A 27,797-nucleotide genomic window follows, 5' to 3' on the forward strand; every position below is an offset into this window, starting at 1 on the left:
AACACTACTCGGATGTAAGCACCCGTGTATAACACAATAGGCAAAATTACGCTTGCTAACCTTTCCACATCACAGGCTTCACATTAAATAAACATTTTTTCAAATACTCACCATGATCTGAGACCGTTTAAATATTTTGTTACTCTGCAAATATGGCAGTATGAAGCTAAACCTTTAGCTTGACGGCTAAAGCAGTGCTAAGATTTACACGGAAACGATCAGCGGACATCGTTAAAGTACTATTGGTCTACATTCTTCTTCTATGGTAGCAGCCTGGGCAGAGTAACAGCCAACTTTAAACTGCGCCATCTGTTGGCACAAATTACATTAGAAAACATTATTACGACAACACGTTTTTTGGGGAAAATAACAGAGATTGAAACTTTATTGATAATTTGTCCAAGTTGAAAAATGCCCTCCTCCAAAAATATCACGTGACAACCTCATTGCCTTACAGAATTATGACGTCACACACGTAGAATCTTACCACCATTCTTTCCTTTGATCCGTTGACCCTTAAAACCTATAAATAGGGGTGAAGAGCAACGACTTTTAGTCCGTTTCTCGCAGCCTTGATGTGTGCAGCATTGAACCGTTCGCCAGAAAAGCCTTTTGAAATATTTGGATCCTTTGCAGTTGTAACTGTATCCAGACCCAACATGTCTCAAACAAATCCAAAGGGACAAGAAGTTGACCCATACGCTCTTCCCTGGGATGAGCCACTAGACTCTTCCCTTTCCTCTCTTCCTTGGTGTGACCAAGTGGAACTAGAGGAAAAGCGTTTGGAAGAAATGGAGGATGAAGCGCTCAGAAACACAGAGAAGATTAAGTTCTTGATGGAGGAAAATGAGCGAAAGAGCGCTGAACTAAAAAAGTTGTCATACCAGCTTCAAGAAAAGGAAGCTATTATTGAGGAGAAACAACAAGCTCTCCATGACATGGACAAAAAGAACCAGGAGCTCCAAGGAAAGCTTGATGAAGCCCTGCAACAAAATAAAAAACTTGTCCAAGAGAAGAAACAAGATGGCATGAAGAAGAGAGGGCTGCACAGCAATCTCCAAGAAATGGAGCTAATGTACAGTGTATACAAAAAAAAGCTTGATCGCACACTGCTAGAAAATGAAAAGCTTCTCCAAGAGAAAAGGCAACAGGAGTTAAAAGAGAAAGAAATGCATTCCAAGCTTCAGAGCATCAAGCAACACAATGAAAGCTTGCAAGGAAAGCTTGATGAAGCTCTTCGACAAAATAGAAAACTCCTCCAAGAGAAGAAAGAAGATGGCATGAAGAAGAGAGGGCTGCACTCCAAGCTCCAAGACATGGAGCTAATATACAATGTTGAGAAAAAAAGGCTTGATCGCACAGAGCAAGCAAATGAGAAGCTCCTCCAAGAGAAAAGGGAACAAGGAATCAAACAAAAAGAAATGGATTCCAATCTTCAGAGCATCAAGCAACAAAATGAAAGCTTGCAAGGAAAGCTTGATGAAGCTCTGCGACAGAATAAAGAAATCCTTCAAGAGAAAGAGCAGCTGGACAGAAAGCAGGGAGACATGGAGTGCCAACTCCAGCTCATGGAGGGAAACAACAGGATGCTGCAGGTAAAGTTCAATGAGACACTGCACAAATATCAAGACCTGCTTCAAGAAAGAGAACAGCTGGTCAGTAAGCAGAGAGAAGAAAAACTTCTTCTCCAGGAGTTTGAGAAACAGGAGGCAACATCTAAAGTGCTGAAAGAAAGGTTGGAAGAAAAACAAGCCGTAATAGAAGAAGTGGAGAAAAAATGCAACAAGCTGCAGAAGCAAAACACCGAAACAATCGAGGAGCTGAAAATCCTCATCCTCGAGAAAAAGGTGCTCGTGGAAGAGCAGCTGAAGAAAAAGAAAAAACGCTTCTGCTTCTTCTGGAGGAAGAACACTCCTTCTTTCACTACTGCCAATGTCACCTCTTCTTCCCCCACCTCTGCTCCAGCTTAATTCCCCCCCCCCCCTCCCCTTAACTACTAACACCTCTCCCATCTCCCTCCCCTCTTTTCACAATCACCCCCCAACCAGTCCCGACAGTTGACTGCCCCCTCTAGAGCCTGGTTCTGTCATAGGTTTCTTCCTTTAATTTTAAAGGGAGTTTTTCCTATCCACTGTCGCCTAGTGCTTGCTCAGAGGGGATTGTTGGGGTTTTCTCTCCTCTCTCCCTTTCCATCCCACCCACCCCCACCTTTTTTTTCTTAATAATTGAACAATAAAAACAATTGGCCGCTAATTAAATGTGTCAAATCAATGTCTTTATTCAAGAATACAAGAAATGGGTAATAGCTGCATGTGTGTTTGTGTGTGTGCATAATATGCATACTTTACGTGTTGGATCCAAATCCCACAAGGAATTAAATAAAACAAGAAGACAAACAAAAACAAATATTTCTCTCCCTTCCCAGGTCAGGAATCAGGATGAGGAAGAAATGAGGTCAGATCAGTGCAGGTTTTTGCACTACTGACATAAAGTTTCTGCTGATGAAAAAAAGTATGTCGATATTTCTGAAATACATTTGCAAACAAATAACTTTGACAACTTGTGTTTTTTCATAAAAGAAAAAAGAAAAATCAGAGAGCAGAGCTGGTAAAACAGCTTAGCTCCGCAGGTTACAGGAGATCAGATGCCAAATACTTTTCATGACAGTCTTCGTTATTGCATAAATCTCCCCTTTTATCATTGATCAGTAAATCACTGCATATACATTCATCTAACCGTTATAATTTCATGAGTAAAGACTCTCAGATGACTGAATGGCGGTTTTAGTAAATGTTGAACTTTATTGTGATTTCTATTTTTAGAATCAATAGCACACATTTTGATTTCGTTTTGCAAGCTGCTGATTTCACACAGATCCACTGCCCAAACGTGCCTTTGAGTTTTTCATCATTTAACAAGAATAGGCTCAGGCAATCATTGTGTAATTAGGCTTTGGGAAGGTCTGGGGACAGGTATGATGGTGGTGGTTTTAAAGCACTGTGGCACAACAGCTTGACTCAGGGAGATGTTAAAGATGCCCGCTAGGACATCAGTCAGCTGGTCAGCACGGGCTCCGAGCACGCGTCCAGGTATATTGTCTGGTCCAGCAGCTTTGTGTGGGTTGACTTTAGTGAGAGTCCTTCTCACACTGGCCGTGGACAGGGACAGCACTTGGTTGTCTGGCAAGGGGGTGGCCCTCTATAGTCCGTCTTGCGTCCCATTTAAGCAAGTGCGTGTTCACACTGCCCCTGGATGTCCTGGCCTCTGAGGTTAAGGTGTACGGCTCCTGGTTGTCAACTGACCAATTTATCATGGCAAAGCCTGTGGTGGACAAAAGATAAGAGGCTGATTATAAAAATAATCCATGCACGCCTTATGACCTACAGCATGTACAGTTAACACAGCTAAATGGCTGTGAAATTGTAAAATTACTTTTGAAATAAAGCTATTCAAAGTCAATTAACTGTGACTATAATAATAGCAATGTTAGCCAGCAAACAAAACGTTAGCACTAATTAAAATAAGCTGCTAGGTGATGTTACTGTTTCAAGTTCTCTCATTGTTTGACATGTAGGGCAGATATTTTGGTGACACTGAGATCAGCCAGACACTAAACAGCAGTGTAATATCAACGCTAGATTAGATGTTTTCTAATCCGATAAAATGACATTATTCCTGTTTATAGAAGATGTTTGTCGTCTGTTTGTTTGACTGACAGGAACAGGAAATAGTGGTTGGAAATTACTGTTGGTGTTACATGAGGGTAAAGAAGGGCTTTAAGCACCTGGGTAAAAACTGGACCCATGATGAAACACTACAACAAGTACAACATATTCTTCAGTTTTAATATGTGACCATACTGTGCAGACTGCTGATGAGTTACACGGTTACATTTCATTAATCATTGTTAAACTAAAGTGGTAAGCAGTTACTTTATCCTTTCACTTAAAATTTCCAGGAAAAACACTACCTTGGCTACTTTTGTGCTTACATTTGATCTATGCTGGGTCACTACTTTTGCACTATAATGCTGCTGCTGACACCTTGGTTCACACTGACAATTAGAAAAAAGCTGATATGAAAAGAAGGATGGAAAATGCCTGGAATTTAGTTACACTTGCAAATACTGCTTCCTCCAAACTGCAAGCATCAATAAAATGTTACAGTATTGTTTTCTAGATCTGTGCATATATCCTTATTGGTAGTTTTCTCGAAATAGAAGCTCTTCATTTAAAAAAAAACAAACTCTGATAACATTGCTGAAGCTAGCGCCCACCCCTACTGCACGTACTGCAAATATAAAACTGATATATACTTACATCATGAAGCAGTTGATGTCTGGTTTCCGACAAATACAGTAAAGAGGTGCGTTCTCCCCCTCCATACCAGTGTTCTCAGGCACTGGTACATGGTCAGTGTCAGACACTTCACTGTCCTACAACATACCACATAGGACCACATTAGAAATGACATGTATGTAGACATGCTAATTATACCTGGCTAAATGGATGCAGTAACAAAATGTTACTTAACTACTCTAGTTATTAGTTTCCAGATGTGTGCAGTTGCTCCAGTCTTACTGACAGTATACTGTTTCAAACACCAGTGCCAACATTTTATTTTTTAAATCTTAGTATGATTCTGCACCAAGACTTGTGGCCTGTTGCTCGGTAACTTATTGTCTGACTACATTAACTACAGTTCATAAACATCATTCATTTTCTCCTACTTATTTTATTCAGGTTGTATTCCAGCTGTCATAGGGCAAAAGTACACCCTGGACAGGTCGCCAGTCTGTTGGAGGGTTATTAGAGAGACTCAGACAACCACTCACACCAACAGCAACTAACCTAACCCCGCGCATGTCTTTGGAGTTCAACACCAGTCTGGCCGAATCACAGATAAGCAGGGTGTCTGTGCTGCAGAGCACAGCTGTGTCAGAGACTCTCGACATCAATGTAGCGTTAAGGATGCGGAGCGATGGGTGCACTAACGTAATGAAATTATGAGAGTGATCTCATTGTCTCTATGTTGTTGCGCTCTTATTCGTATTACTGAAACCATATATCTATTCTAGCTCACCCTAAAACTGTGGAGAAAATTGATCTGTTAATAAACGTGGTCAATTATTTGGGAATGTTCTGGCAAGAACGTCGCATTCTTCCGGTGGGGAAACTATCATAATACATAATAATTATAATAATAATAACAATAATAAATATAATCACCGGTAAAGTCAGTTAGCGAACACTACTGGCATGTAATGCCAATGACGACCATTTCACAAACTGTCGAAAATGCTCAAAATGTTGTCGGTGTTGTGCCAAAGTAGTTACCCCCGTCAACCAAGCTCTTGCAACGGTTGTATAGGGATCGAATGGCCCGTAGCAATGGGCCAGACACCCCATACTCCCGCAACACCTCCCACAGGACACCCCGAGGGACACGGTCGAATGCCTTCTCCAAGTCCACAAAACACATGTAGACTGGTTGGGCAAACTCCCATGCACCCTCAAGTATCCTCGAGAGGATAAAGAGCTGGTCCAGTGTTCCGCGACCAGGACGAAAACCGCATTGTTCCTCCTGTATCCGAGGTTCGACTAGCGGACGAACTCTCCTTTCCAGCACCCTGGCATAGACTTTCCCCGGGAGGCTGAGGAGTGTGATCCCCCTGTAGTTGGAACACACCCTCCGGTCCCCCTTCTTAAAGATGGGGACCACCAACATTATATACATTAAGTGAATATTATGTACATTAAGCAAATTAAATATAACAATCTGGAAATTTTATATTGAAAATCTAAAAAAGTATTAACAATTTTCCTCCAGTGTATTATTTATTTATAGTCATATTTTACGTTTAAGTGTATTATTATTTGCAATAAATAACTAAATAAACAAATAGCCAAACAAATAAATAAAACTTTAAAAACCGCACAAAAATAAAAACTGCAAATTCTCTTACAGAATCTACTGTTGGTGTTTATTCTTGTTTTTTCCCCATGTTTATGACTTGTTGCTAAAATTGTCACATTACTTCCTTATCTTTTCCAGCGAGTCTCGCGGATACGTGGCAGGTCGCCTAAACTCTGACCCGGAAGCACTTTGATCAGCTCCAAACAAGAAGATGTTCAGTTAGCCGGTGTGTTGACGCTAACCGAATCGGGAAGTTGCAATATTATTCTGACAACTGGACTTGACAGAAAATATGCGAAGTATCAGTTGTTTGCACTGGACGGTTACTGTTTCCGGGTTTCTTTTTCATTAATATCGAAAGGCATATACATACTGACGCTAGTTAGCTTAGCTTTGACTGCGTTACCGAGGCCAGTGAGCGACACACTGACCAGTTATAAAGTGGATGTTTAGCACCAGACCGGGTTGGTACCGAAAGTGGGTCGTGACGTGTATTGAATTAACCACCAAAAAAACTAATGTTCTTGAACTTTACCGTCACGAGCAAAGGTCCGTGCTAAAAGCGCAGGTGGAGGTTGGATTTGATGGTATAGCTTAGCAGTAGGTTAGCCGAAGAGAAAAGTGCAGTCATGGACGATTTTAGCTCGATCAGCCTGCTGTCCCTTGCGATGCTGGTGGGATGTTATGTGGCCGGGACGATACCTTTAGCGGTTAACTTCTCAGAGGTAGGTTTGTGACATACATATGCATGTAGCTAACTTTAGCTACCAAGCTATCATAAAATGGACTGAACTTTCAAACAATAAGAAGCTACTGTGCTTAAGGTCTGGGTCTCTGACTTTGTTTAGGAGAAGTTGAAGCTGATCACTGTGCTGGGAGCAGGGCTGCTCTGTGGGACTGCACTTGCCGTGATCATCCCAGAAGGGGTCCATGCACTTTACGAAGAAATCCTTGAAGGTAGGGTTCCTTGGGGGAGATGGAAGGTTTGCTCAGATCATGAATGGACAGACAATTAAGAATTAACTACTGTATCAATAACTGTAAGACAATGTAATAGTCGTGATTTTTTACGGACTGCAATATCTTTGGATTGTGCACGTTTGAAGATAAGCTCATTCGGTTATTTTAGTCTATGGCTCAGAAAACTAGTAATAATGCCTTTCACAATCAGCCGGGATGTGCTACAGCTCTTAAAAATACGTGTTCCTTAAGCTAAGAAATACATGGATGAGTTGCAAAGCTCAGGGCATCCACTGTCATATTGGTTTATTTCTAATGTACAGTGTGTTTCAGAGGCTGCCATGGTGAAATAGTCAAATAAACATAAATAAGTGATAAACGTCTCTCCTAATTGTAGATAGATTAAATTAGTTAGCCGGTTAATTATCAAGAAAGGACACCAAGTTTTCCCTTTGTGTTGTTTTGCTGCTTTTCTCTTTGATGTGTAATGTAAATGTAATCTTTCTTGGGTTGGTAGTCAGACAAAACAAGTTGTTTAAATACTTCCAAAAGTGATCACAATTTCAAATGAGAAGCAAATTGTTTTGCCCCCGCCACACACAATTTTGGCTGCTTCCTGTAAGTTAAGAAAAAAAAAATCTTGTTAGAAGACCTTGAGCTAATAATTGTTTTGTGTTGCTGATGAAATGTATTTATTTATTTTATCTGTTACTTGAATAAACTGTACAAGGTGACATACTCGTACTGTTTGTTTTGTTTGACTGACAATACAAAACCCAAAGATATTCAGGTTTTCCATCATGTTGAATCAACTTGTTAATTTCTTTTATGTACATTTAACAGCAATGTAGATTAAACAGTTGATTGAACCTTTTTACAGATAATTATATGTTACATAATTGATTAGTCATTCTACTGAAAGTACTGAGTAATTGTAACTTTCAGGGGTGCATCTTTCCTGAGTGTCTGTTCTTTCCTCATTTCCTGTCTGCTTCTTATTTTATGCACTTTATAATGCAAAATCTAAAATAGTCTTTAGATGTTTGTGACAGCGCTGGATTCCTTCATGCTTGCAACAGGCTTAAACTGAAATATACCAGAGGAAAATTAAGTAGAGAGCATGTAGACCAATGATATGTGCTTGTGTACATTGTAACAGTATGAATTTTATTTAAACAGAGGAAAGTAAAGTGCAACATCATGAAATCAGTTTCTGCCAATTTCTGACTTATTGTCATTTCCATATCAGTATTTATAGCAGTATTTATGATGGTCTCTGTGCTGTGTGATGGAATTTTAATTTTACATTTCTTTGGTTCTGATGCATTAACGTATTTGTGTCTTTATCAGACCATTTTTCTGCTGATTTTTCTCTTTCAGCAGGTGGACACCACAGTCACGGCCAGTCTGCAGTTGCAGAAGCTTCCGAGGGAAAGGGTGAAGCAGAGGCAGCTCTTAGTGCTAGTGGGAAGCATGAGCACAATCAAGAGCAGCTCCATGCCTACATTGGAGTGTCTCTGGTTCTAGGCTTTGTCTTTATGCTACTGGTGGACCAGATAGGTAGTTCTCATGTTCACAACACTGAAGGTAAGCATTCAAATAGCCTTAGCCAGAGTTGGTTAGGGAAAAGCAGCAAAAGCAGCTTCGTCATTAGTCTCTTCTCATCTTATTCTCCTCGAAAAATAAGATTGAATTAAACCCAAAACACATCCAAATGGCTCAACTGCTAATTCTGTTTTCCCAGATGCACCCACACTCTGCACTGAACAATTTTAGAGATCTTTATTTAAGCTGATAATACTCTTCAAAGTCTGCCAATGTTGTGGTGCTGTTTAACTCGGTGTGGACATAGTGGTCCATCAAGATTATTGATTTGTTTCCTTGCCACAAACTGTTTGAGTTGTGTATGTGTGTTTGTTTATTTATTTATTTATTTTTGGTTGGTTGGTTTAGATCCAGAGGCAGCAAGAGTTGCTTCCTCCAAAATCACCACCACCCTGGGGCTTGTGGTCCATGCTGCAGGTAGGTCTGATTTAATATCGTCTGATAATGCTACTGTACACAAAATAAATATTAAATAATATTTAATATTAAATTATATTATATTAATTAATTATATTAATATTTAATCATAAATATTAAATATGTATTTACATTTGGTGGAACTCATGAAAAAGATGTAATTTTATTCTGTACCTGAGTTTGTGTTACTTCAGAATACTATGAATTTAATTAAGCTTTAAATTGTTTTAATTTGGAAAATGTATACACAAATGTTACTTTTCAGTTCAAACAGTATTAGTTTCTTTTTATTACAGTAGTTTAATCCAGATTTTATTGCTGTTTTAATGACGAATCATTGCTTTTAAGTGTTCCAGTAGTTACTGTACCTTTCTGGTTTTTTTTTTTTTGCCTGCAGCTGATGGTGTTGCATTGGGTGCTGCTGCCTCAACCTCTCAGACCAGCGTTCAGCTCATTGTCTTTGTAGCTATCATGCTGCATAAGGTAAATATACATCATATATAATGCAGTCAGTGGTTGATTTTTTTTTTTGTTTGTTTGTGTGTATACGTATACTGGCATCTTAAAAATAAAGTTTGATCAGGCCTGTGAAAAACTAACAAGCCCAGTGATTCAGTAGCTTGTAGAACTATCTTTAGATGTGATAACTTCAGTAATTATTTTCTGTGTGACTTTATTAGTCTCTCATAGATTTGCCGGATATTTTCCATGTTGAGGTCTGGACTTTGCAACACTTTGATTCTTTTTTTTCAGTCATTCTGTTGCATTTTCCAGTGTCTTCCAAGCTTTAGTTGTCAGACAGATGGCCTTACATTTGACTCTTGAATACTTCGATTTGTTTACCAATGACTGCAAGGTGTCCAGGTCCTGTGGCTCCAAAACAAGTCCAAATCATAACTTCTCCACCACCCTTCTTCATTGTTTGTATGATCTGTTTTTTTCTTGATATGCTGTGTTTGATTTTCTCCAAAACAATGTGGCGCTGTGCATTATGGCCAGACATCTCCACTTTAGTCTTGTCTATCTAAAGGACATTGTTCCAGAAGTCTTGTGGGTTGATCGGATCCAATTTTGGTAACTTAAGCAAGGCTGCCATGTTCTTTTTAAAGAGAAGATTCCTTCTGTTAGCAACCCTTCCACAGAACCTATAGTCATTCAGTATAGGTTCTGTGTTTAACATTTAAAATTGTGACTGAGGGCTGTAGAGTCTGAGATGTAGCTCTTGGTTTGTTTGTTTTTTGCAATCTATCTGGGCACTGTACAGTCTGACCCTGAGATGAATTTGCTGTGTTGTCTATGTCTAGGAAGATTGTCTGATATCTTGAATGTTTTCCTCTTGTGAATAATCATTGTCACTCAAGGATGATGGATATGTTTGCTTGTTGTTGTATAAAAATGGACCTACAACCCTTCCTAGACAAACAGTTGCTTCTGCTGCTGATCGCTGCAGAGGAGCAAACTGACAAAACAGCTGCATTTATAGAGGTGCTTACACTTAATGATGATCAATTACTACTCCTCCATAAATCCTAAGGAAGCAGTAAGGGTGTCTTTAATTTTTGCAGGCCTGCAAATGAATTAAATTTAAGTACAGCTACTGAGTTTATAATACACAGAGGGTTTTTTTTCAGCATTAATTTACAAATTAACTGGTAAAAGAATTGATTGTTGTTTGCTGCAGTAAATTGCTATATAAACTCTTCTGTTTTGTTGATTGTAGGCGCCAGCAGCATTTGGTCTTGTATCCTTCCTAATGCATGCCGGTCTCGAGAGAAATCGTATCCGCAAACATCTCTTGGTCTTTGCCCTGGCAGCGCCAGTCCTCGCCATGCTCACATTTTTAGGTCTCAGTCAGGTAATTATTATATTTTTGCACTGATCTGTTTTCATTTTGCTAGATGTTTAGTTTTCAGTGTTAACTGTTTGGTACAATACAGTACTTTGAGGATCTAGATATCCAGCTGTCATCTTACTAGTCTGTATTGTGATTTTTACACTACTGCCCAAATACTACAAAGACATTATTTCATCAACACTGGAGTCACTAGAAAAGGAGAACTTTAAGCTTTACACTGTTCTTGTCTCTTCCCCTCTTAGAGCAGCAAAGAAGCACTGTCAGACGTCAACGCCACAGGTGTCGCCATGCTTTTCTCTGCTGGCACATTCCTCTACGTGGCAACGGTCCACGTTCTGCCTGAGGTGGGAGGCGGCGGTCACAGCCACGCTCCTGCGGGAGGAAACGGAGGGAAGGGACTGAGCAAGGTGGAGGTGGTAGCTCTGGTGCTGGGCTGCCTCATTCCGCTGGTGCTGTCCATCGGTCACCATCATTAGACCCACAGCTCATGATGGATTTTAGATGGGTGTACAGGAGGAAGAAGCTGAAACAAAGACTTCAATCACGGTGGATTCAGATGTCTTATTGCTTGGTGTCTGTTAATGGATCTTGTGCAGGGACTTCTTATGACTTGAAAATGAACTCGAAGCAGGGAACGAGTGAAAATCAGAGTTGCTCCAGTGACAACCAGTGCACATGATGACATTTTATCTAATGACACTGACAACAAAGTATAATGCATCTACTGTATGTATGCATTAATTCCACCAGAAATCATTTTTTCCAAGATGCCAGAGGTGGATCTTTTAGATGAGTTCATTTAGGTCACTGTGGATTTTTCAGTGTTGCGTTATAGTGCTCGTCCAAGTCGAAAAATAGCCCTGATTTCATTAGAGACCTTTTACTAGATGGCAGTTGCACAGTGAGATTTAGTCTTGATTAAACTCGTGATATCTCAAAAGCAGTGAAACTCACTTTTTTAAAAATAATTGTATAGAGTGTAGATAAATTAGCAACAATACTGATGGATTGGATCTGATTAAGTGCCATATTAGCAAGCCTGAAACAGATCTCTGAAGAGGATGGCCCCCAAACAACACTGGCTTGTACAAGATGTTTTCTTCTTGCCAGAGGTCATGTTTTCACAGTAGGTCAGACAGATTAACCAGCAAGATGCTTGTAACAGTTTTTCCGTGGCTAGTGAGTTTGTCTAGCAAGTGGAGTGTCCGGCACCGCTAGAGAAATCATTTGTAACAAGCTCTTTGTTTATGCGACACAGTTTCCTTTAAATCCTGCATAACGACAAACACAACTAGCCTCCCATCTGAACATCAACTGTCACTTTTCTTTAAAATGTCTTTAGTTTATATTTAAACTTGGGATAAGTCTGTGTTGTAGAGTGTTTTCAGGTGGTGGAGGGATTTGTCTTGCTCGAGGGCATTCATTGGGTAAAACTTTTTTGGGCACAGGAGAACAGACCTGTTAAAGATTGTTTGAGGAGAATTTTATTTGGGTTAACTCTCTATTAAGTAATTATACTTACAGCAATAATCACCAAAAAGGTGAAATTGAGGCCAGGTCACTTCTTTGCCAGCAGTGCAACCAAGTCTGAAATGTGTACAGAGGGTTTGTCTTGATCATAAAGGTGCTCGTTATGTTATTCACGCACCAAGATCTGAAAGTTAGATGGTCCCAAATGCTGCTCTGCCTCAGTTACTTCTCTGCTCCAGCACCATTAAAATGTAAGTAGGCTGATTTTGGATATCCTCTGTATCACTGTGCCTGCTCACAGCAGAGCTCGCGTGTTTGTATATGTATGTATACTGTACAAAGCAACTTCTTCCCTCCACAATCATGGGGATTTCCTGTGTGAGACAGAACTGCTTACTCTCAATTACAGTTTCTTTTTTTTCTATGTTGAACTTTTGGACATCGACGAACTCGTCTTCGCAGTACCAACTCAACAAGCTACAGACTGACTTGAGGGGTCTTTGATTTATGTATAAATTTAAGGCTTTTACACACGACCTGTGAATTAATTCTAACTTGTATGAGAAGAAGCACGGCGTGTTGTTTTAGGCTTTATTTTGTTTGTTTTGTTTTTTGAGTGACTGTGACAGAAGGTGGGGTGAAATTGCATGCAGACCAGAAGCTGCATGACTCTTTTGTTTTTTTTCTGAGAAACTGTTTGTGCGTACTAAAGGGAACTGGGAACCGTCCCCCTCCACTGTGATGCTTGACAACTTGGCACACTAGTAGGCAGCCTCATTATGTACCATTATATCTCTGTAACTTGAGTTACTACGGCAATCTACAACTTTTTTTCATCCCTTACAGAAAACCTTAAAACTTAATGTGGGGTCTGGTTTGTGGCTTGATTAAATTTAATTAACATTGCAGGGAAAAAAGCTTTATGATGGTTAAATAGCCTCTTTAAAGTTTGGAGACTAGAGTTGGCTGCAAGATATCTCTTTATAACTTCTTATTCAGAATGTAGTTTGTTCACACATGATCCCATCAGTTTCAAAAGTATAAATTTAAAAAAAAATTTTTTTTAATTAATATTTCAACTCGAGGCTTCATCATCTTTTCCAGCCAAAATACTGGGGTTTAATTGGCTGAAGGCACATCCCCTTCAGATTTAAAATGATCTAAATGCATTTCATGATTAAAGATAAAGGCTCATATTGGGGCTGATTATCTCAATCAAGGGGGGTGGGGATATCAGGCTGATAGTTGTATAGTTAATTTCGGTGGAGGTCGGTGTGAATCTGTTTTCTCTTCTTTTCCTATCATTCCTAAAGGGGTCTGCCTTATTTCCATACTTTGATTGTAAAAATCAGTTGTAAAGGAGCGTGTTTTATGATGACTAAATTAAAGTTTTTTTAATTGGTGATGATGTCTGATCATTTAACTTACAAACATAATGGGTCAGTAACATGTTTTGACTTTGACTTTAGAGTCTGAATAAAATCACAGAGGTTCAGACTGCAACTGTTGCCTTACAGTTACACAGCATTTATCTGTCCTGGATTTCAAGGCTGAACTATCGGTATCTTTATAATCTTCCGTCCATCCACTCGGACACATGTTCTGTAAATGAATCTGATACCCGTGACACTAAAGCTATACAACAACTGTTCTGACTCTTCATCCTCTTTAATAGAAAGTTGTGGAACCATGGCTTTCCTCCTAACTCACTGCTAGGGTGCAGGATGGACTGATGGAGAGACTGGAGAGTTCATACCTGCCAATAACTGGAAACTGCTCCTCTCTGCAAATACTGTAATCTGAATAACAGCTTTTACTGGCTGGAATATATCGACTGGCTTCAGATTTAGCAACTCATTCCTAAAGCTTCTCTCCCTCCCCCATTGCCTTCCAGTATCCCCCCCCCCCATCCTGTTTTCATCATCGCTGTGCAGTCAGTCTGCCTCCAGCTGATGAGCGTATTGGCAGCTGCATCGTTCCGCCCTGCTGAGTTATTGGGATTTGTTTTCTGCTTTTCCTGCTTTGTATTGAAGCTGTGCCTGCAGCACCTCTATGTGTGTATGCGTGCGTGTATGTGTGTGTTTATCGGGTGTTGCTGGACTAATTGTTATTGAGTGATTGCATTGTGCTTTGTTTATTTATTTTTATTTTATTGATCGTTTTTGTCCCACCTCCCAGGGCGAGGGAAGCCACAGAGGATGTTCTCGTCTTCATCCAGGAACTCTCGGTTTTCGCCCTGGTCATCAATGGAGCAGTCAGACTCTGAATTGCTGGACATCAGCACCAAAGTGCAGCTGCATGGCGTGCTCTGGAAGAGGCCGTTCGGTCGGCCATCAGCCAAGTGGTCGCGCAGGTAAGGGTGAGGTGTGACTAAGTTGTTGTTTTGTTTTGATCCTACAGCTAAATGTGATCAATTCTCTTGATGCCTCAGCTTTTTCTTTAGTTTGCAGGCTGCCCCTTGACAGCGACAAAACAATCATGTTTAGGAAGTGGTTAGAATTTTCTCTCCTGTATCAAAGTCTGAACTAAAAGTTTGAATTAGCTGTGTTGTATTTAGAACTCATTTATTGGCTGTTACAGCTGCAAAATAAAAATTCTTGCATACTGAGAGAAAATGAAACCTTTTAATTTGCATTACAAATTGTAGGTAAAACATCTGGAGTAATTTTTCCCTATAAATTGACAATAATTGTTTTATTTATTATCTTTTATGAATGCTTATTGATTAAACTTCCTTATTTTTAATCCCAGAAGAGAGCAATAGGATTTTGTAAACTGTACTTTGACATGTTTTGTATTAGAGGATTGCTTTATATAATAACAGGAAATATTTATCCACACCCGCATTTTCAGTATATCCTGAGAGCAGTTTAAATTTGGTCAAAATGCCTGGATTGATATCTTGAGTCATGGTAATGCTCTTAGTTTACATAACAGTTAAAACGACAATATACGGTGGATCCAGAGAGTCCATTTGCAGCACACCATTTGTAACCTATCCCAGCTGCTTGTGTCATAAAGGTCGCTAAAATTTTCAGTAAGTGCTTCTTTGGATTTCTGTGCTAAATTTGGTTTAGTAGGTTTTATTGTCGTTACCAGCTGTTTAATATAAATCTCCCAACCAGTGGGATGAAATGTATGTAAAAGACTTATCAGCCTTAAGTGTTAATAGTCCAGCATATTCCACAGCTGCTTTTAGGGTGAAAATTAAATAGTTTAATGAAAGTCAGGACGAGTATTACACATTTGGATGTGTTGTAGGAGATTTTTCTAAAGACAGGAACATCTTCTAGTGTTGGAAAAGTAGGATGTATTCATACTAGAAACTAAATGTTAACAATTTATTCACTAGTTTTGATTAATTTCTAAAATAAATATATCTCTTAGTCAGTCATTTCCGTTATGAGTCCCACCCAAACTCACAAAGCCACTCCCTAAACTAGTGCAGTATTGTGCAAAAGCCTTGAGTTATTATTCATTTCTTTATATTTTGTTTCCAAGGAATGAGACTACAAGGCTTTCTGAAGGTCTTTCAGTGTTTTTCTGTATTGTGATGAAATGCTGTGTGTTCACACTGACCTATGAATCATTCAAACATTGAATGATGAACTAATGCTGAGTTTACACATGACAAACAATCTGGCAAAGAACTATTTTTACAACAACAAAGTGCCGCTACCTGAAAAGTTGTTTAGATGGTGTGCAGCATGTCCTGTGAGGAAACTGGACAAATTGAGGACAAAAGAGGACGTGGTAGGCCTAAAGCTTTATCTGTACTGTCTGACAGTCACATCCTTAATAGGGAAGAAAATCCAGCAAAGACCTGACATGGTACCTGAGAGATGCTTCTAGCCGTGCAGTTGATCCATCTACTGTTTACTGAAATGGTCTCAGTGGTAGAGCGGTTGTCAAGAAGCCATTTTTAAGGAAGGAAAACAAAGAGAAAATGCTGGTGCGTGCCAAATTAAATAAAAACTAGACTGAAAATAAGTCGAAACAGGTCTTTTGGAGTGATAAATCATACCAAATATTTTTCATGTTAATTTCAAACTTGTTAGAATTGCACAAACTCTGTTTTTGTTCTATAGACTCTATTTACATGTGTGTTTGCACATTTTTCAATAAATAATTGTACCTATTTCCCATTTTCCTAACAAAATATAAAGGCAGGCTCAAGACTTTTGCACAGAACTGTAAATGAACTAATTTTCTTGTGTCTCTTTTTATATGTGTCAGATTTAATTTAATGTAATGACTCTTTGAAACAAACATCCTTATTTTAAGGATGTTTGTCTAAACAGTGTGTAGACTTGTTTGCAGTACTCTGATTAACAGATCGATAAATGGGATTATGTTATATAACAAAAACTGGTTTAAAATGGTTTATTATATATTATATTCATCCAGATTATACTTATAGTATGTCTGTAATAATAAAACATGTGCTCTCACAACACTCTAAACTTAATTTTACATTTTAATACATAAAAAAAATGATTCCACTCTTGCCACACATTTCTCTGTGTTATGATTGGTGTGATGAACAGACTGATGATTGGACCGGTGGACTTAGGAAAAATATGAATATTCTTCTTAATGCTCCAAAAAATAAAATGGACAGAAAACAGCAGCTCATACACAAAATAACTGTACTCGTCACTGCTATTTAACCCAAAGCAACTCAACAGTTGTTTAAACAGAAACTTTTTCAAAACCACAAAATTATTTAGTGCAGCAGCAGTAAAAGAAAATTGAGTCCCTAGGCTGAGTGTGTTAACATAGCATGGATTCAGTAATGAGAAAGTAAAGATATTACAAAAGACGTGTGTGCAATAAGACTGAAAAACTTGCATAAAGAGAAACGAGCAGAGAAAAGTGTTAATGGGTTATCAGCAAAAACATTTTTATATTCAGTCAATCGAGTGACTAAAACTTAGAGCGATGCCAGACGTTGGTTCCTTTTAGCCCCACAGGACTCACTCAGTCTTGCTTTCATTGTTTCCTTGGTACAAAGATTCTTCATCATCAAAGACAGCTTCTTGCTCTACTATGCAGAAAGTGAGAAGAGAAACTTTGAGACCAACAGGTACTTCAACATTCACCCCAAGGTGAGCAGCTGCAGTATCTCTGGTAACAATAACAAAATTGAGCAAAAGTTAGAGATGTGCTTGTTTTCTGATATTTTAGTTTAGTTTTGAAAGATCAAATGAACTCAAATGACCAAAAAAACAAAACCTTTTCCTGTCTTAGGGAGTCATTCCTCTGGGAGGATGTGTGGTGTCAGCAAATGAAGACTTGGGGATGCCCTTTGCCATCATCATCAACCTTGAAGATTTCTCTGTAAGAACAAAAATCTTTTCCCATTACATTATAAATGATTGCAAGTTTAAATCAAATTTAAAATAAGCTGGTGGACACCAAAAACTAAGCTAGAAATCCGTATGCCAGGATGAAGTACTCTAAAATAAGGTAGATGTTAATTATTAATGTTGTGGTTACAGTTTTTTTTCTACTGCCCCCAAGTGGTTAACAAACTAATGTCACGTAAGTCTAAAACTTGTCATCTGTGAAGCTGCGTGTGGAGAAAAAGCTGCACACAGACAACACGCAACAACAAATTTCTACAAAAATAAACATGTCAAACAACTTGCACATAGTTAACTGACTGGAGCTGTAGAGAGACACACTACCAGCACCGCCCCAGCCAAAATTCATTTTACAGCATGAAACGATCATTTATTAGCTGCTAACATGTAAAACACAGTGTGTCTGGCCCCCAGGGCACCATAGTGCTGGCTGCTGAGTCTCAGGAGGAGCAGGTCCAGTGGATGGAGATGCTCCATGAGTCAGGGAAAGTGTGAGTAATTCATTTACTTCATTCAGAATGATTATTTTTGAGACACATTTCTTCTGCTGTTAAAAACATGCTTCCTTTGTCTGCTGCAGCTTTTTAAAAGCATTTGAATGTTTTAATTTTGCTAATAGTGCTTTGATTTTCTCAAATCACTGCATCTTCCCAACAGCACATGGAAAAATGCACAGCTGGGGGAAGCGATGATTGAAAGTCTGGAGGCTCAGGGCTTGCAGCTGGCCAAAGAGAAGCAAGAATACCTGGGTAAGCAGGAGAAAGGTCATCTGAATAAATTTACCTTTCAAAGGTCTTACAAGTGAAGGCAGGGTATTAGCAATATATTTATTTCTTCTTCCAGATAAACTGATGGAAGAGACTGAGGAGCTTAGTCATCAACGAGCTCAGAGAGAGGTGAACTTTCAAGGATTAAGAGATTAGTATTGATTTGTAAATAAACAAATCATTTAAGTTTTATATGGAGATGATAAAATGAAAGATGCAGATGTAGTAGTCACCTTCATCATGAGATCATTGATGTGTTATGTTTTAATAGTTATGCAGTTTGTTTGTTCATGCAGGAGCTGGAGCGTCTGAACCAGATCCTGGAGGAGGAGAAACAGAAGTTTGAAGAAGTGGTCGTGGAGCTAAAGGCGGAGCAGGAGCAGATCAAACTGTACACACTCAGCCTTGATACGTTCAACTTAATTCTCCATGCTCAATCATTGTAGTGGTGCTGATTTAACGCAGGTTAAATACGGTTTTATCCCCATCTCTTTGTCTGTTTTGTTTTACTTCCACGTTTGTTCGTGCTGAACTGCAGCGACCTGGATGGCACAGCTCAGTCCCTGAAAGGTGTCGAGCGTGAAAAAGAAGAGCTGAGCAGCTTGACGGTCACACTGCAAAAATCCCTCGAGGTATTTAATTGAAAACCTATTCCTGTATCATACAGGAATCGACGACACACTACATGATTTCAGACCACCTAATCCACCTTCTAGCTTATCCGGGGGTCAGGTCACAGGGGCCACTCCCCAGCTCCAGAGGTCTACACATCACCTCTACTACTAGCTACTTTACTCTGAACTGAACTAACTACTTTAAAACCACAACCTCCTCAAGTGTTGGTCAGGCGGGGATGATGATGATACCCCCCTGATGTCCTGGCCGTAGCATGTGTGTTGTACCTCATGTAACTGGGAGAGCAGGCCATGAGACCCTTCTCCCGAATGGACCCTAACTGGATACAGTTATCCTCAGCCAGGACTCGAACTTGCGACTACCGCTCCAAAGGCGTGTAGTCTCACTACCACGCTATCCAGCTGCTTGTTATGTTTTTGTTGTTGTTGTACTTAGTGCTAAAATAACTTCAGGCAGGTTTAAAACAGTATGTTGGACACAATAAACAAAGTTGATTTCAATGAAAAGATTCTCACTTGGCTTATATGAAGTATTAAATAGGGGATTTTAAAAAATGTATATGTGACAAATCAACTTTTTTTTTTTTTAAGTAAGCAAAATCTGTATCTCTCCTGTTTTTCATTTTTCATCAGGAGCTGTCCCAGGAGAAACAGCGAACGCTGCAGCTGCTGGGAGTAAAGGAGCAGGAGGAGAAGGAGGCGGAGGTGGAGAGCTCAGAAAAAAGCTGCATGGAGTCTGAGGACGGTGACCTGCTGCAGGACCTGCATCACATTGAGGAGCAAATGAAGATCCTGCTGAAGGAGAAAGATCAGGCTGAGGATAAGTGGGTGTAACCTCAAGAGCAAACGATTACTGGCAGAGCATTGTTGGAGTCAGCAAGGAATATTTTAGGATTTTTATTTCTCTGATTCTTTTTAGAGGGTACATCAAATAAGACCATGTTCTGTTTTGATATTCTTTGACTGATGAATCATACATCATACCAGGATATCACAAAAAACAGTCTGACAGGGAACTTCTATAATAATGTATTACAGGATGTAACTCTTAGTGGAAATGTGTATTGATCCTAAAAGAACCAGCAGATTGATTGGCGGCCGTAAGTGAAGTTTTACAGGCAGCTGTTATTGACTGTGTAGCACTAATGTTCAGTTACAAAATGCTAAAACCTATAACATTGCATTTTCCGTATGCTTGACCTTTACTCAGCCATTTTTCCTACGTAACATTTGGACTGACAGCAGTATTTTTGTCACATGAACACTATGTAACATAATCAGACTGAAAACATTCTCATACATTGCTTCGCTTGTTGTATCACGCTAGATATGTTGGATCACATTAAATGTAGTATAAAGGATGCTGCTGATGAGATTTTAAACCCTGCATGCTCATGAATGGATCTCACAACAATGTCTACTAACTGTAGATGCATTTTTGCTTTTTTATACTCGTCTACTTATACAGTGTTTGCCCCTTTTCATACTCGTATCACGATGAAAGTAAATATTTTCTCAGTTTTATTTGACATTCAGGAATTCATTTAATTCCACAGATAGAAAACAGAAATAAACCATGGAACATAATTATTCTGTAAGGAATACTTTGAACCTTTGGGATCCAAAACCTCAAAAACTAGTTCAGTAAATACATTTTAAGCAGATACTAAATACTCATGGATAAATTATCTTTAAACAAAAAATCCAGATCTTCCCAGAAATGACCTGAGGTGTACATTCATGTGTCTCCTGTAGAGCTCAGTGAGCAGCATGACCGTAAGAAAACTGACAGATGCATCCACCATACAGGCAGTGTTGTTTAAAAACCCACAGACCAAACCCTTCCTTTAAGTTGGTCGGGTTTTGTGTGTGCTTCCTTTTTAATGTTGAGTGTGGTTTCTTTTATTCAGGATCAGGGAGAATGAGGAGCTGGCTGTAGTCCTGCAGCAGGAGAGGGAGTACTACTCGTCTCAGGCCCGGACGCTGCAGCATTCGCTCTCTCAGCTCAGTGTGGACAAGCAGCAGACTGAGGCTGAGCTCAAGGTAACACGGTGTGACTCAGCAGCTCTCAGCCTGCATGTTAATGAAACACCTTTTCAAAGATCACTGCATTAATCCGCCAGCAGACTTTAGTCTTTAAATGTAGTTTGAGTGGAACTTTTTTTTCTCTCACAACTTCCAAAGAATTTAGATATTTAGATGAGTCTGTGTATGTATTGATGTGTGACACTTCAGACCCTACAGCATAGCTTGCTGGAAACATAATATCATATTTTAACACCTATAACAACAGTGTAGCATCTCGTAACAACTGCATCACAACTGCTACAGACTCTGTAAAAGTTACTCAAATGCTTTTTTTTTTTTTACATTGCATCCAAATGCAAGACAAAAGTGCAAATGTAAATTTATATTCACATTAAAAAAGATAAGAAAAATAAGCTAACTTTTTCAATAACTGTTGCTAAAAGAAATGACACAATATAAGGCATCTGTCTCACAAATTATACATTACTGAGTGGCTGTATAGCAGCAAAATCACAGCAGGAAGTCAATTACACTGGTACAGCTAGCATGTATTAGTGTTGTGGAATTAAATGGAATAAATCATAATTTTTTTTTTAACAGTCATGACATCTCAAAATATTTCAAAGTCTTCTAATAATTACATTCCTTTATTTATGTTGGCCAATTAAAACATTCTGAATGTAAAATCCTCATAAAAACACCCTTAACGCCACTAAAGACTTAGAAAGAGTGATGATGACATCCTGTCAGTTGTTTCTATTGCATCCTGCCTATAATCAGCTGGCTCGCCCATCACACTCAGTCTGATCTCCCTGACTTTAAAGTATGCATTGCATTGACGGGGTTTCTCACTCTCATTTGTTGTCTAATTTCTCTGTTTGAAATTACATTTGTTTTCTGCCTGCTTTGCTTAATCACCTTAGTCTACCTGCTCAGACGGCTCCTTCTGCATCCCTGTTTCTCAGGCCTCAGCTTAAGTTGATTATTTGTAAAGTGCAGATGAGCAGTTTCAGATGCAGAATACCTACATGTGGAATAGCCTAACACTATAGATGTCTACATAATTGAGTTTTACAGAGATGTTTTTGGACAAAAGCTAACATCAATCAATATTTATTCTGTTTAAGTTCAATTTTCAAACTCGCATCAAAAACACATCAGCAACTGATCAGGATACTATGGACTAAAAATCCTCTACAGTATAGGTCTTAAATAAACTTGGCTTTCTATTCCCCCTTTTGCCCAGGCAGAGATAGAGTCTCGGATGGAGCTGGAGAGGAGGCTAAAAGAGGCTGAAGAGGCTCTGCAGAACTTGGAGAAAGGCCTGAACTCACTGGAGCATAGCAAAGAGAGAGATGAGAAGATGAAGGGCGACGTCACGCAGCTGAGGAGTGAGTGCATGCACTGTTATCCGTTTGGGTGTAGTTATCTGGTCAATATATGATGCATTAAGTGCACTGAAAAATTCAAAGAGCTTAAGTCTGTTGTTGGAGAAATCTGACTGTGGCGGTGGATCATGCACACGCAGAACAAGGGATAGTCGTTTTATTGCCATGGAAACTGATTTAATTTGGCACTTCTCACACCTCTGTGACTTTGTATGTTCACTAGAAAATATGACTCAATCATTTCTTATTAAATATTCCAGTAGACAAAAAATTTACTAGATAAATGTACTAGAACTGATTCTGTAATTTTTTTACCACAATGCCATATTTTAACCTGTCATTGTAAGTTTCCAAGCTACCACTAAGGCATGAAATCAGGACCCTGCCTGAGGGTACATGTTTGAAGGCAGAGCATCCTCTTTATAACGAATGCATCTGATTGTGTGTATCCAGGGTTCTTTGAGGAGTGTATCTGTGCAGCAGAAATTGAGGCAAAGCTCCCAGCCATAATGAAGAATGCAGTATACCTTCACAAAGCTGCTGCGCGCAGAATTAAGAGCTGCCGAATCCAGAGGCGAGCTTCGAAGCGTCACTGGTGTAAGTAATATCATGAAATAATCATCATAGCATAATAAAGCACCAAAGAATCATGCTTCTCAAGTCCCTACTCTCAGGTACATTTGGCTCTCTCTGTGGAGTGTTTAAGTTTTCTTTCTAAAGTGTTCAAAAATCCAATGCCATTTTATTGAGTTTCTACTTGTATTACGGTTACAGACTGTTAAATAATAGTAATTATTTTAGGTTTTGCCATAGAGTCTGAGAAATTGTTTAGTTAATCTTTTTTCAGAGCCCCAGTTACCAGTCCAAAAACCCCAGATCTCTGCCTAATACTATTTATTAAAAAAATCAAGAAAAGCAACACATTGTCTTCGTGACAAATGATTAAAGCAATACATTTCTGAAATGTCGTTGTCCCAAATGGAGCACTCCATTGACTGAGCTCCACATTTCATTGTCTCGCTACAGTGAAACACTCCAAGTCGTTCGCTGTAGCCAACGCTGACGGCAGCATCGAGGAGCTGAGGGAGACCGCCCGACGCCTGACCTCGGACAGCAGCTTCAGAGAGAGCGTGTACAAGATCATGGCTCGCAAGGACGCCACAAACATAACAGACGTCTGAGAGGAGATAGAGCGAGGTAAAAGAAGAGAAACGGTCCTTAGCTTCACCTCAGTCTCAGAGTCACCCAGAGATGCTGTTACCAAACCCATCATTAAGACGCTGTAAATGAATGTGCACAGAAAGCTGTGTTATTTGAAACCATGACAAAGTTTTAGTTGATCAGTCAAAATTTAAAAGATTAAATATAAGACCACTTTTTCTGTTCTCTCATGGTCTGATGGGTTTGTTGTCTTTTAGACTCAACAGATCTAGGAATGTTAGTGGAGTTAAATTGGGAACTAAATTCCTACAGCAGGGAAAACTGAAGATTAGGCAAATAAGAGCGACTGTGGAGCCTAAAGCGCCTAGGTGAAAAACAAGACTCCAAAGCAGCTCTTGAGTTTTGCTGTTTAGAGCTGTGGGGATTTATTTTAGAGTAGAACTTTAAATTTTTTCATTAACATAAATTATGTCTTTTGTTGACCAGAAGGAACTAATCACATAAGCTAAACTAGGAATGCCACGTTACCTACTCCTTTTTGGGTTTACTGTTATTTATTTTTAGCATAACCTTCAAGAAAGCATTAGTAATAACCCTATTTAATTATTGTCTGAAATTTCTATTTAATAGGTGCTGATTGTATCAGTTTATTTACTATATAGTGCTGTCAGAAAAGAGTCATAGTCACTCATGGTCACTAGTTTCTTTAAACAGTACGTAGAGAATGTGTGAATATCCATATTTTCTGAATTCTTGCAGTGGAAACATCCTAATAGCTGCTGAGTTTTAGTTCCTTATGGTCAACAGTTTCTGGAACCATTTGACTGAAAATGACCACGTGAAGCTTTCAGATCTGATAAAGCCACATGTGAGTATCCTTAAGCTAAACTTAAACCAATATATTAACTAGTTACTTTTCATGCTTGAAAACTAACAACACAAGAGTTTTTAAAATGATTTACTGCCAATCAGTGGTTCCCTGTCTTTGGTTTGTGGCCTCTTATAGAAAACCTGTTGTTTAATTTTAGTTGTAGGTCAAATAGGTAAATTTTCACAAATGCACTATAGCTCTGAATCTTTCTTCAGTCACTTCCCCTAAGAGGTGGATGTGAGAACAAAGACATTTAATGAACAACATACATTAAAAGGTCTTTACCCCGCCAGCTCCTTAGTACAAAGTCTGGGTCATTGCTGATCATGGCAGTTTGCACCAATCTGGGAGCAGCTGTGGGTGATACTCAGGGGAATCCACATGGAGTGTGTTGTTGTCCTGTGTTCTGCTTCTTGCACCCTATAGTAAGGTAGCATCCTTGTTAATCCACACGTGTTCTTCGTCTGTATGGCACATGTGAGGGGAAAAAAGGTAGGACAATGACCTAACCTGATTTCAACTGAGTCTTAAACCGAGAAAGTTCAAAGCTCAGAATTAGAAAAAAAAAACAAAAAACGTAGGAACTTGTTTCTTAGACTTTCCACGCCATTAGTTTTCTCAGGACCTGTCAGATTGATTTTTTCCAACCCCTGCAGGGACCTGACCACTAGTTTTGGAACCACCTGTAATTAAAAAACCTTACTGTATTAAAAAGGTTTTTTAAAAATAAAAAGACAAGAAAAATGATGCAAAATATACATTACACTTACTGTTAATATTTGAAGTACATTTTTCTGATTCTTCTACCAATGAATATCTGTGTTAAAGATGTATCTGTGTAACTGCTAGTACTTTTACCATTTTGTATTCCTGAAAAAAGCTCTTTACTAAATGAAGCAGATGGCACAGACAATGCAAATCCAACTTGAAAAATGTTTGTTTTTATTTTTCCACTTTTGATTGTATGCACAGACCTTCAGTTTAGGGGACTGACGGAAACGATGAACTGACAGATGCGTTCGATATCATCCACGACCATTTCATTATTGCTACATCTGAAAAAATCCTTTCTTGATAATGCAACTCAATGTAATTCATCAAAGGAAGCATTTTATGATAATGTACAAATGTTAAATAACTCAACACCAGAAGTGATACAGAAACAAAGCCCACATGTAAGGGGAAGATGAGAAGGAAACATACGGGACTAAACACGACTTGATGCTAATAAAGCTGTTTTTGAACCTTGCACACGTTGTTTCACTGATGCAGGTAAAAGGCGGAAGATTCTTCTTCTCTGCAGAACAATAGTTGGCACTGTTAACGGGTACAAACTGAATAAAAACCTAAAAAATTAGATCTGATAAGACTGTATTTCCACCAGGAGAGGCTTTTTTTACACTTTGATAAAGCTCAGTGTGGGAGGAACAGTTTTGTCGGGAGGCTTGTGGGTTACATCACCAGCTCACGCTCATCACCAGGACCTGAAACACAAAAAAATAAGACGGCGATGAATGTGGGTATCGGCAGTGCAGTTTGGTCTTCAGTAAAACAGAAGTTTAATGAAGGCTAGTGTTAAAAATAAGTATAAGGAAGAAATCTAAAGCCAGAGTACAATGAAAGATTTGGGCATTTTAGTTCAGACTGCATTCACTTTGCAGACTTACATGAGTCCAAAGACACAGCCATAAAGAACCATCTTCAGCAACAAGCAACTGGTTGATTATTTGTCCTTTTCTGTTGTTATTGCACTTTATTTGAATATAATTGATGGTGAAATACTATTTCCTGCTTTATTTAGGAAGGCTCATTACTTGTACTAAAACAAGAATGTCTACCCAAGCATTGTACTACAAAGTCCAAGTAATAAATACCTTTTTAAAAGACATTTTGTTTGCGTTTTCAGTATCACGAAGTAAATCTGGTTGGTAACATGCATGTGCATTTCAGACAGTTCATTGTGTTACCTTAACAAAAAAACATGTATTTTTATCTTTTGCACACCAGATACTGATTATTTAATTGTCTATAGAAAAAGATGGTATCTTCACTTGTTACATTAAATATATTTGATATATATATGTTCAAGTGTTGCTTCAAAGCAACACAAAAAGCAATTAGCTACTTAAAACTGCACTGGCTCTGCAGCACTAACTAAAAAAAGTGTGCATATAGTTGATCAGCTGAGGTGGGAGTCAGCTATGTTTGCATTCTTTGAACCTCTCATTAGCGTGAACGTCTCTTCGCTGTTAGAGGCAAACTACAATTTGGGTAATGACAGGGTTGGTGAATGTAGTTCGGCAAACATAAAATAGTGCCTACTTGAAACTGGTTACAACAAGGGTTGTGGAAATGTCGGAATAACTGTATTGTGATTTTGGAAAGAGACACTGATTCAAATGGCTTTTTATGGTGCTTTCAGCACAAGGCAAATGCCGTCTGGTTCCATTATATTCAAGAAAAGGGCAAACCATTTAAAATATGATAGCACATAAACGCCATCCAGACAGATAAATGGTGTTACAGGAATGAACCATCTCCATAACATGAATATCCTCTTTAACAGCTACTTCTAGCCAAAAGGGGTCATCACAGCAGGGCCTGCTGCATGTTTGAATTGGCAGATGTCATTTTATACCAGATGCACCACATGGCACGACCCCTAAGGGATTTATGGGATCAAACTGGGGATCTTTGGCTTGTTAGGCAAATATGTAAACCAAGTTCCTATATTTCCAGGGCGAGTTATTATTTATTTCTGTTGTTAATAATTACTAGATTTGCAGCACCCTCTGTGTTTGACAGTAACTATACTTTAGATTGCCGACTTTACCTTCTGAATCGCATCATGAGCACATACAGATATGCTGTCTCATCCTCCGACCTTACATCACCTCCCTATGATTATATGCTTGGAACACTGCGGATCAGTCAGCCATAAGCCCGTTAGTCCTCTGCTGGCCATATTTATTCTGGCTTTAGATATCCAACATGTGACTGCCCGAATTGCTCAGTTCAGTCTACTTCCTGGCTGCAGTTGCGTGCAGGGAGAGCAGCTGACTCTCCAGGTGAAGGTCGACTTCTGAATAAGTAAAGAGAGGGAACGCTGCAGCAATTTCCCACTGCCTCACATAGATTTTACACATAACAAAGTGAACTGAGTAGTTTTCCTGTAACACCCCACAAATAATGAGCTGCCAAAAGATCCAGTTTCCCACAGACAGCCCCCTCAAATTCCCACGCACTCTCCCTTCTCAGTAATTCACCTCCTGCTGCTTCATCCTGACTTATGTCACTATGGCAACAGCTACATCTGAGGGCAAAGACTATGCACATCCTCCTTTTTTTTAATCTGAGA

General features: G+C 39.1%; 3 protein-coding genes across 10 annotated transcripts in view; 2 read left to right on the forward strand and 1 right to left on the reverse strand.

The window, feature by feature from the left end:
* The first annotated feature begins 6,077 nt into the window (after window positions 1-6,077).
* On the forward strand, window positions 6,078-13,626 carry slc39a9 (solute carrier family 39 member 9). 2 transcript variants are annotated; one of them, XM_026152540.2, is made up of 7 exons: window positions 6,078-6,641; window positions 6,765-6,873; window positions 8,260-8,463; window positions 8,830-8,898; window positions 9,296-9,381; window positions 10,619-10,753; window positions 10,996-13,626. In XM_026152540.2, exons 1-7 carry the CDS (start codon window positions 6,546-6,548, stop codon window positions 11,227-11,229), a joined length of 933 nt encoding a protein of 310 aa, XP_026008325.1. In that variant the 5' UTR covers window positions 6,078-6,545; the 3' UTR covers window positions 11,230-13,626. The 2 variants fall into 2 exon arrangements, with proteins under 2 accessions (XP_026008325.1, XP_026008324.1); XM_026152539.2 differs by having other exon boundaries at window positions 6,079-6,641; window positions 8,257-8,463.
* A 532-nt stretch (window positions 13,627-14,158) lies between these two features.
* plekhd1 (pleckstrin homology domain containing, family D (with coiled-coil domains) member 1) lies at window positions 14,159-26,325 on the forward strand. 2 transcript variants are annotated; one of them, XM_026152116.2, is made up of 14 exons: window positions 14,159-14,277; window positions 14,402-14,576; window positions 17,238-17,331; window positions 17,474-17,563; window positions 18,004-18,080; window positions 18,247-18,338; window positions 18,433-18,485; window positions 18,653-18,747; window positions 18,895-18,988; window positions 19,625-19,815; window positions 20,902-21,034; window positions 22,266-22,410; window positions 22,861-23,004; window positions 23,434-26,325. In XM_026152116.2, exons 2-14 carry the CDS (start codon window positions 14,422-14,424, stop codon window positions 23,586-23,588), a joined length of 1,518 nt encoding a protein of 505 aa, XP_026007901.2. In that variant the 5' UTR covers window positions 14,159-14,277; window positions 14,402-14,421; the 3' UTR covers window positions 23,589-26,325. The 2 variants fall into 2 exon arrangements, with proteins under 2 accessions (XP_026007901.2, XP_080149846.1); XM_080293720.1 differs by having other exon boundaries at window positions 14,216-14,576.
* ccdc177 (coiled-coil domain containing 177) overlaps window positions 25,359-27,797 on the reverse strand; it is a 170,051-nt gene continuing 167,612 nt past the window's right edge. For all 6 annotated transcript variants that reach the window (XM_026152108.2, XM_080293706.1, XM_026152110.2 and 3 more), the window contains one exon: window positions 25,359-25,923. The gene's annotated coding sequence lies outside the window, so the exon portion shown is untranslated. The remainder of the gene's footprint in view (window positions 25,924-27,797) is intronic.

Source organism: Astatotilapia calliptera, chromosome 19 (assembly GCF_964374335.1).
Source record: "Astatotilapia calliptera chromosome 19, fAstCal68.1, whole genome shotgun sequence".
NCBI lineage: Eukaryota > Metazoa > Chordata > Actinopteri > Cichliformes > Cichlidae > Astatotilapia > Astatotilapia calliptera.

Coding starts and splice junctions, on each gene's coding strand:
- slc39a9 (XM_026152539.2), top strand. CDS start 6,546: ATGGACGATTTTAGCTCGATCAGCCTGCTGTCCCTTGCGATGCTGGTG. Junction 6,642..6,764: donor TAGCGGTTAACTTCTCAGAG/GTAGGTTTGTGA, acceptor GACTTTGTTTAG/GAGAAGTTGAAGCTGATCAC. Junction 8,464..8,829: donor TCATGTTCACAACACTGAAG/GTAAGCATTCAA, acceptor TGGTTGGTTTAG/ATCCAGAGGCAGCAAGAGTT.
- plekhd1 (XM_026152116.2), top strand. CDS start 14,422: ATGTTCTCGTCTTCATCCAGGAACTCTCGGTTTTCGCCCTGGTCATCA. Junction 14,577..17,237: donor TCAGCCAAGTGGTCGCGCAG/GTAAGGGTGAGG, acceptor CTTGGTACAAAG/ATTCTTCATCATCAAAGACA. Junction 18,486..18,652: donor ATCAACGAGCTCAGAGAGAG/GTGAACTTTCAA, acceptor TTGTTCATGCAG/GAGCTGGAGCGTCTGAACCA.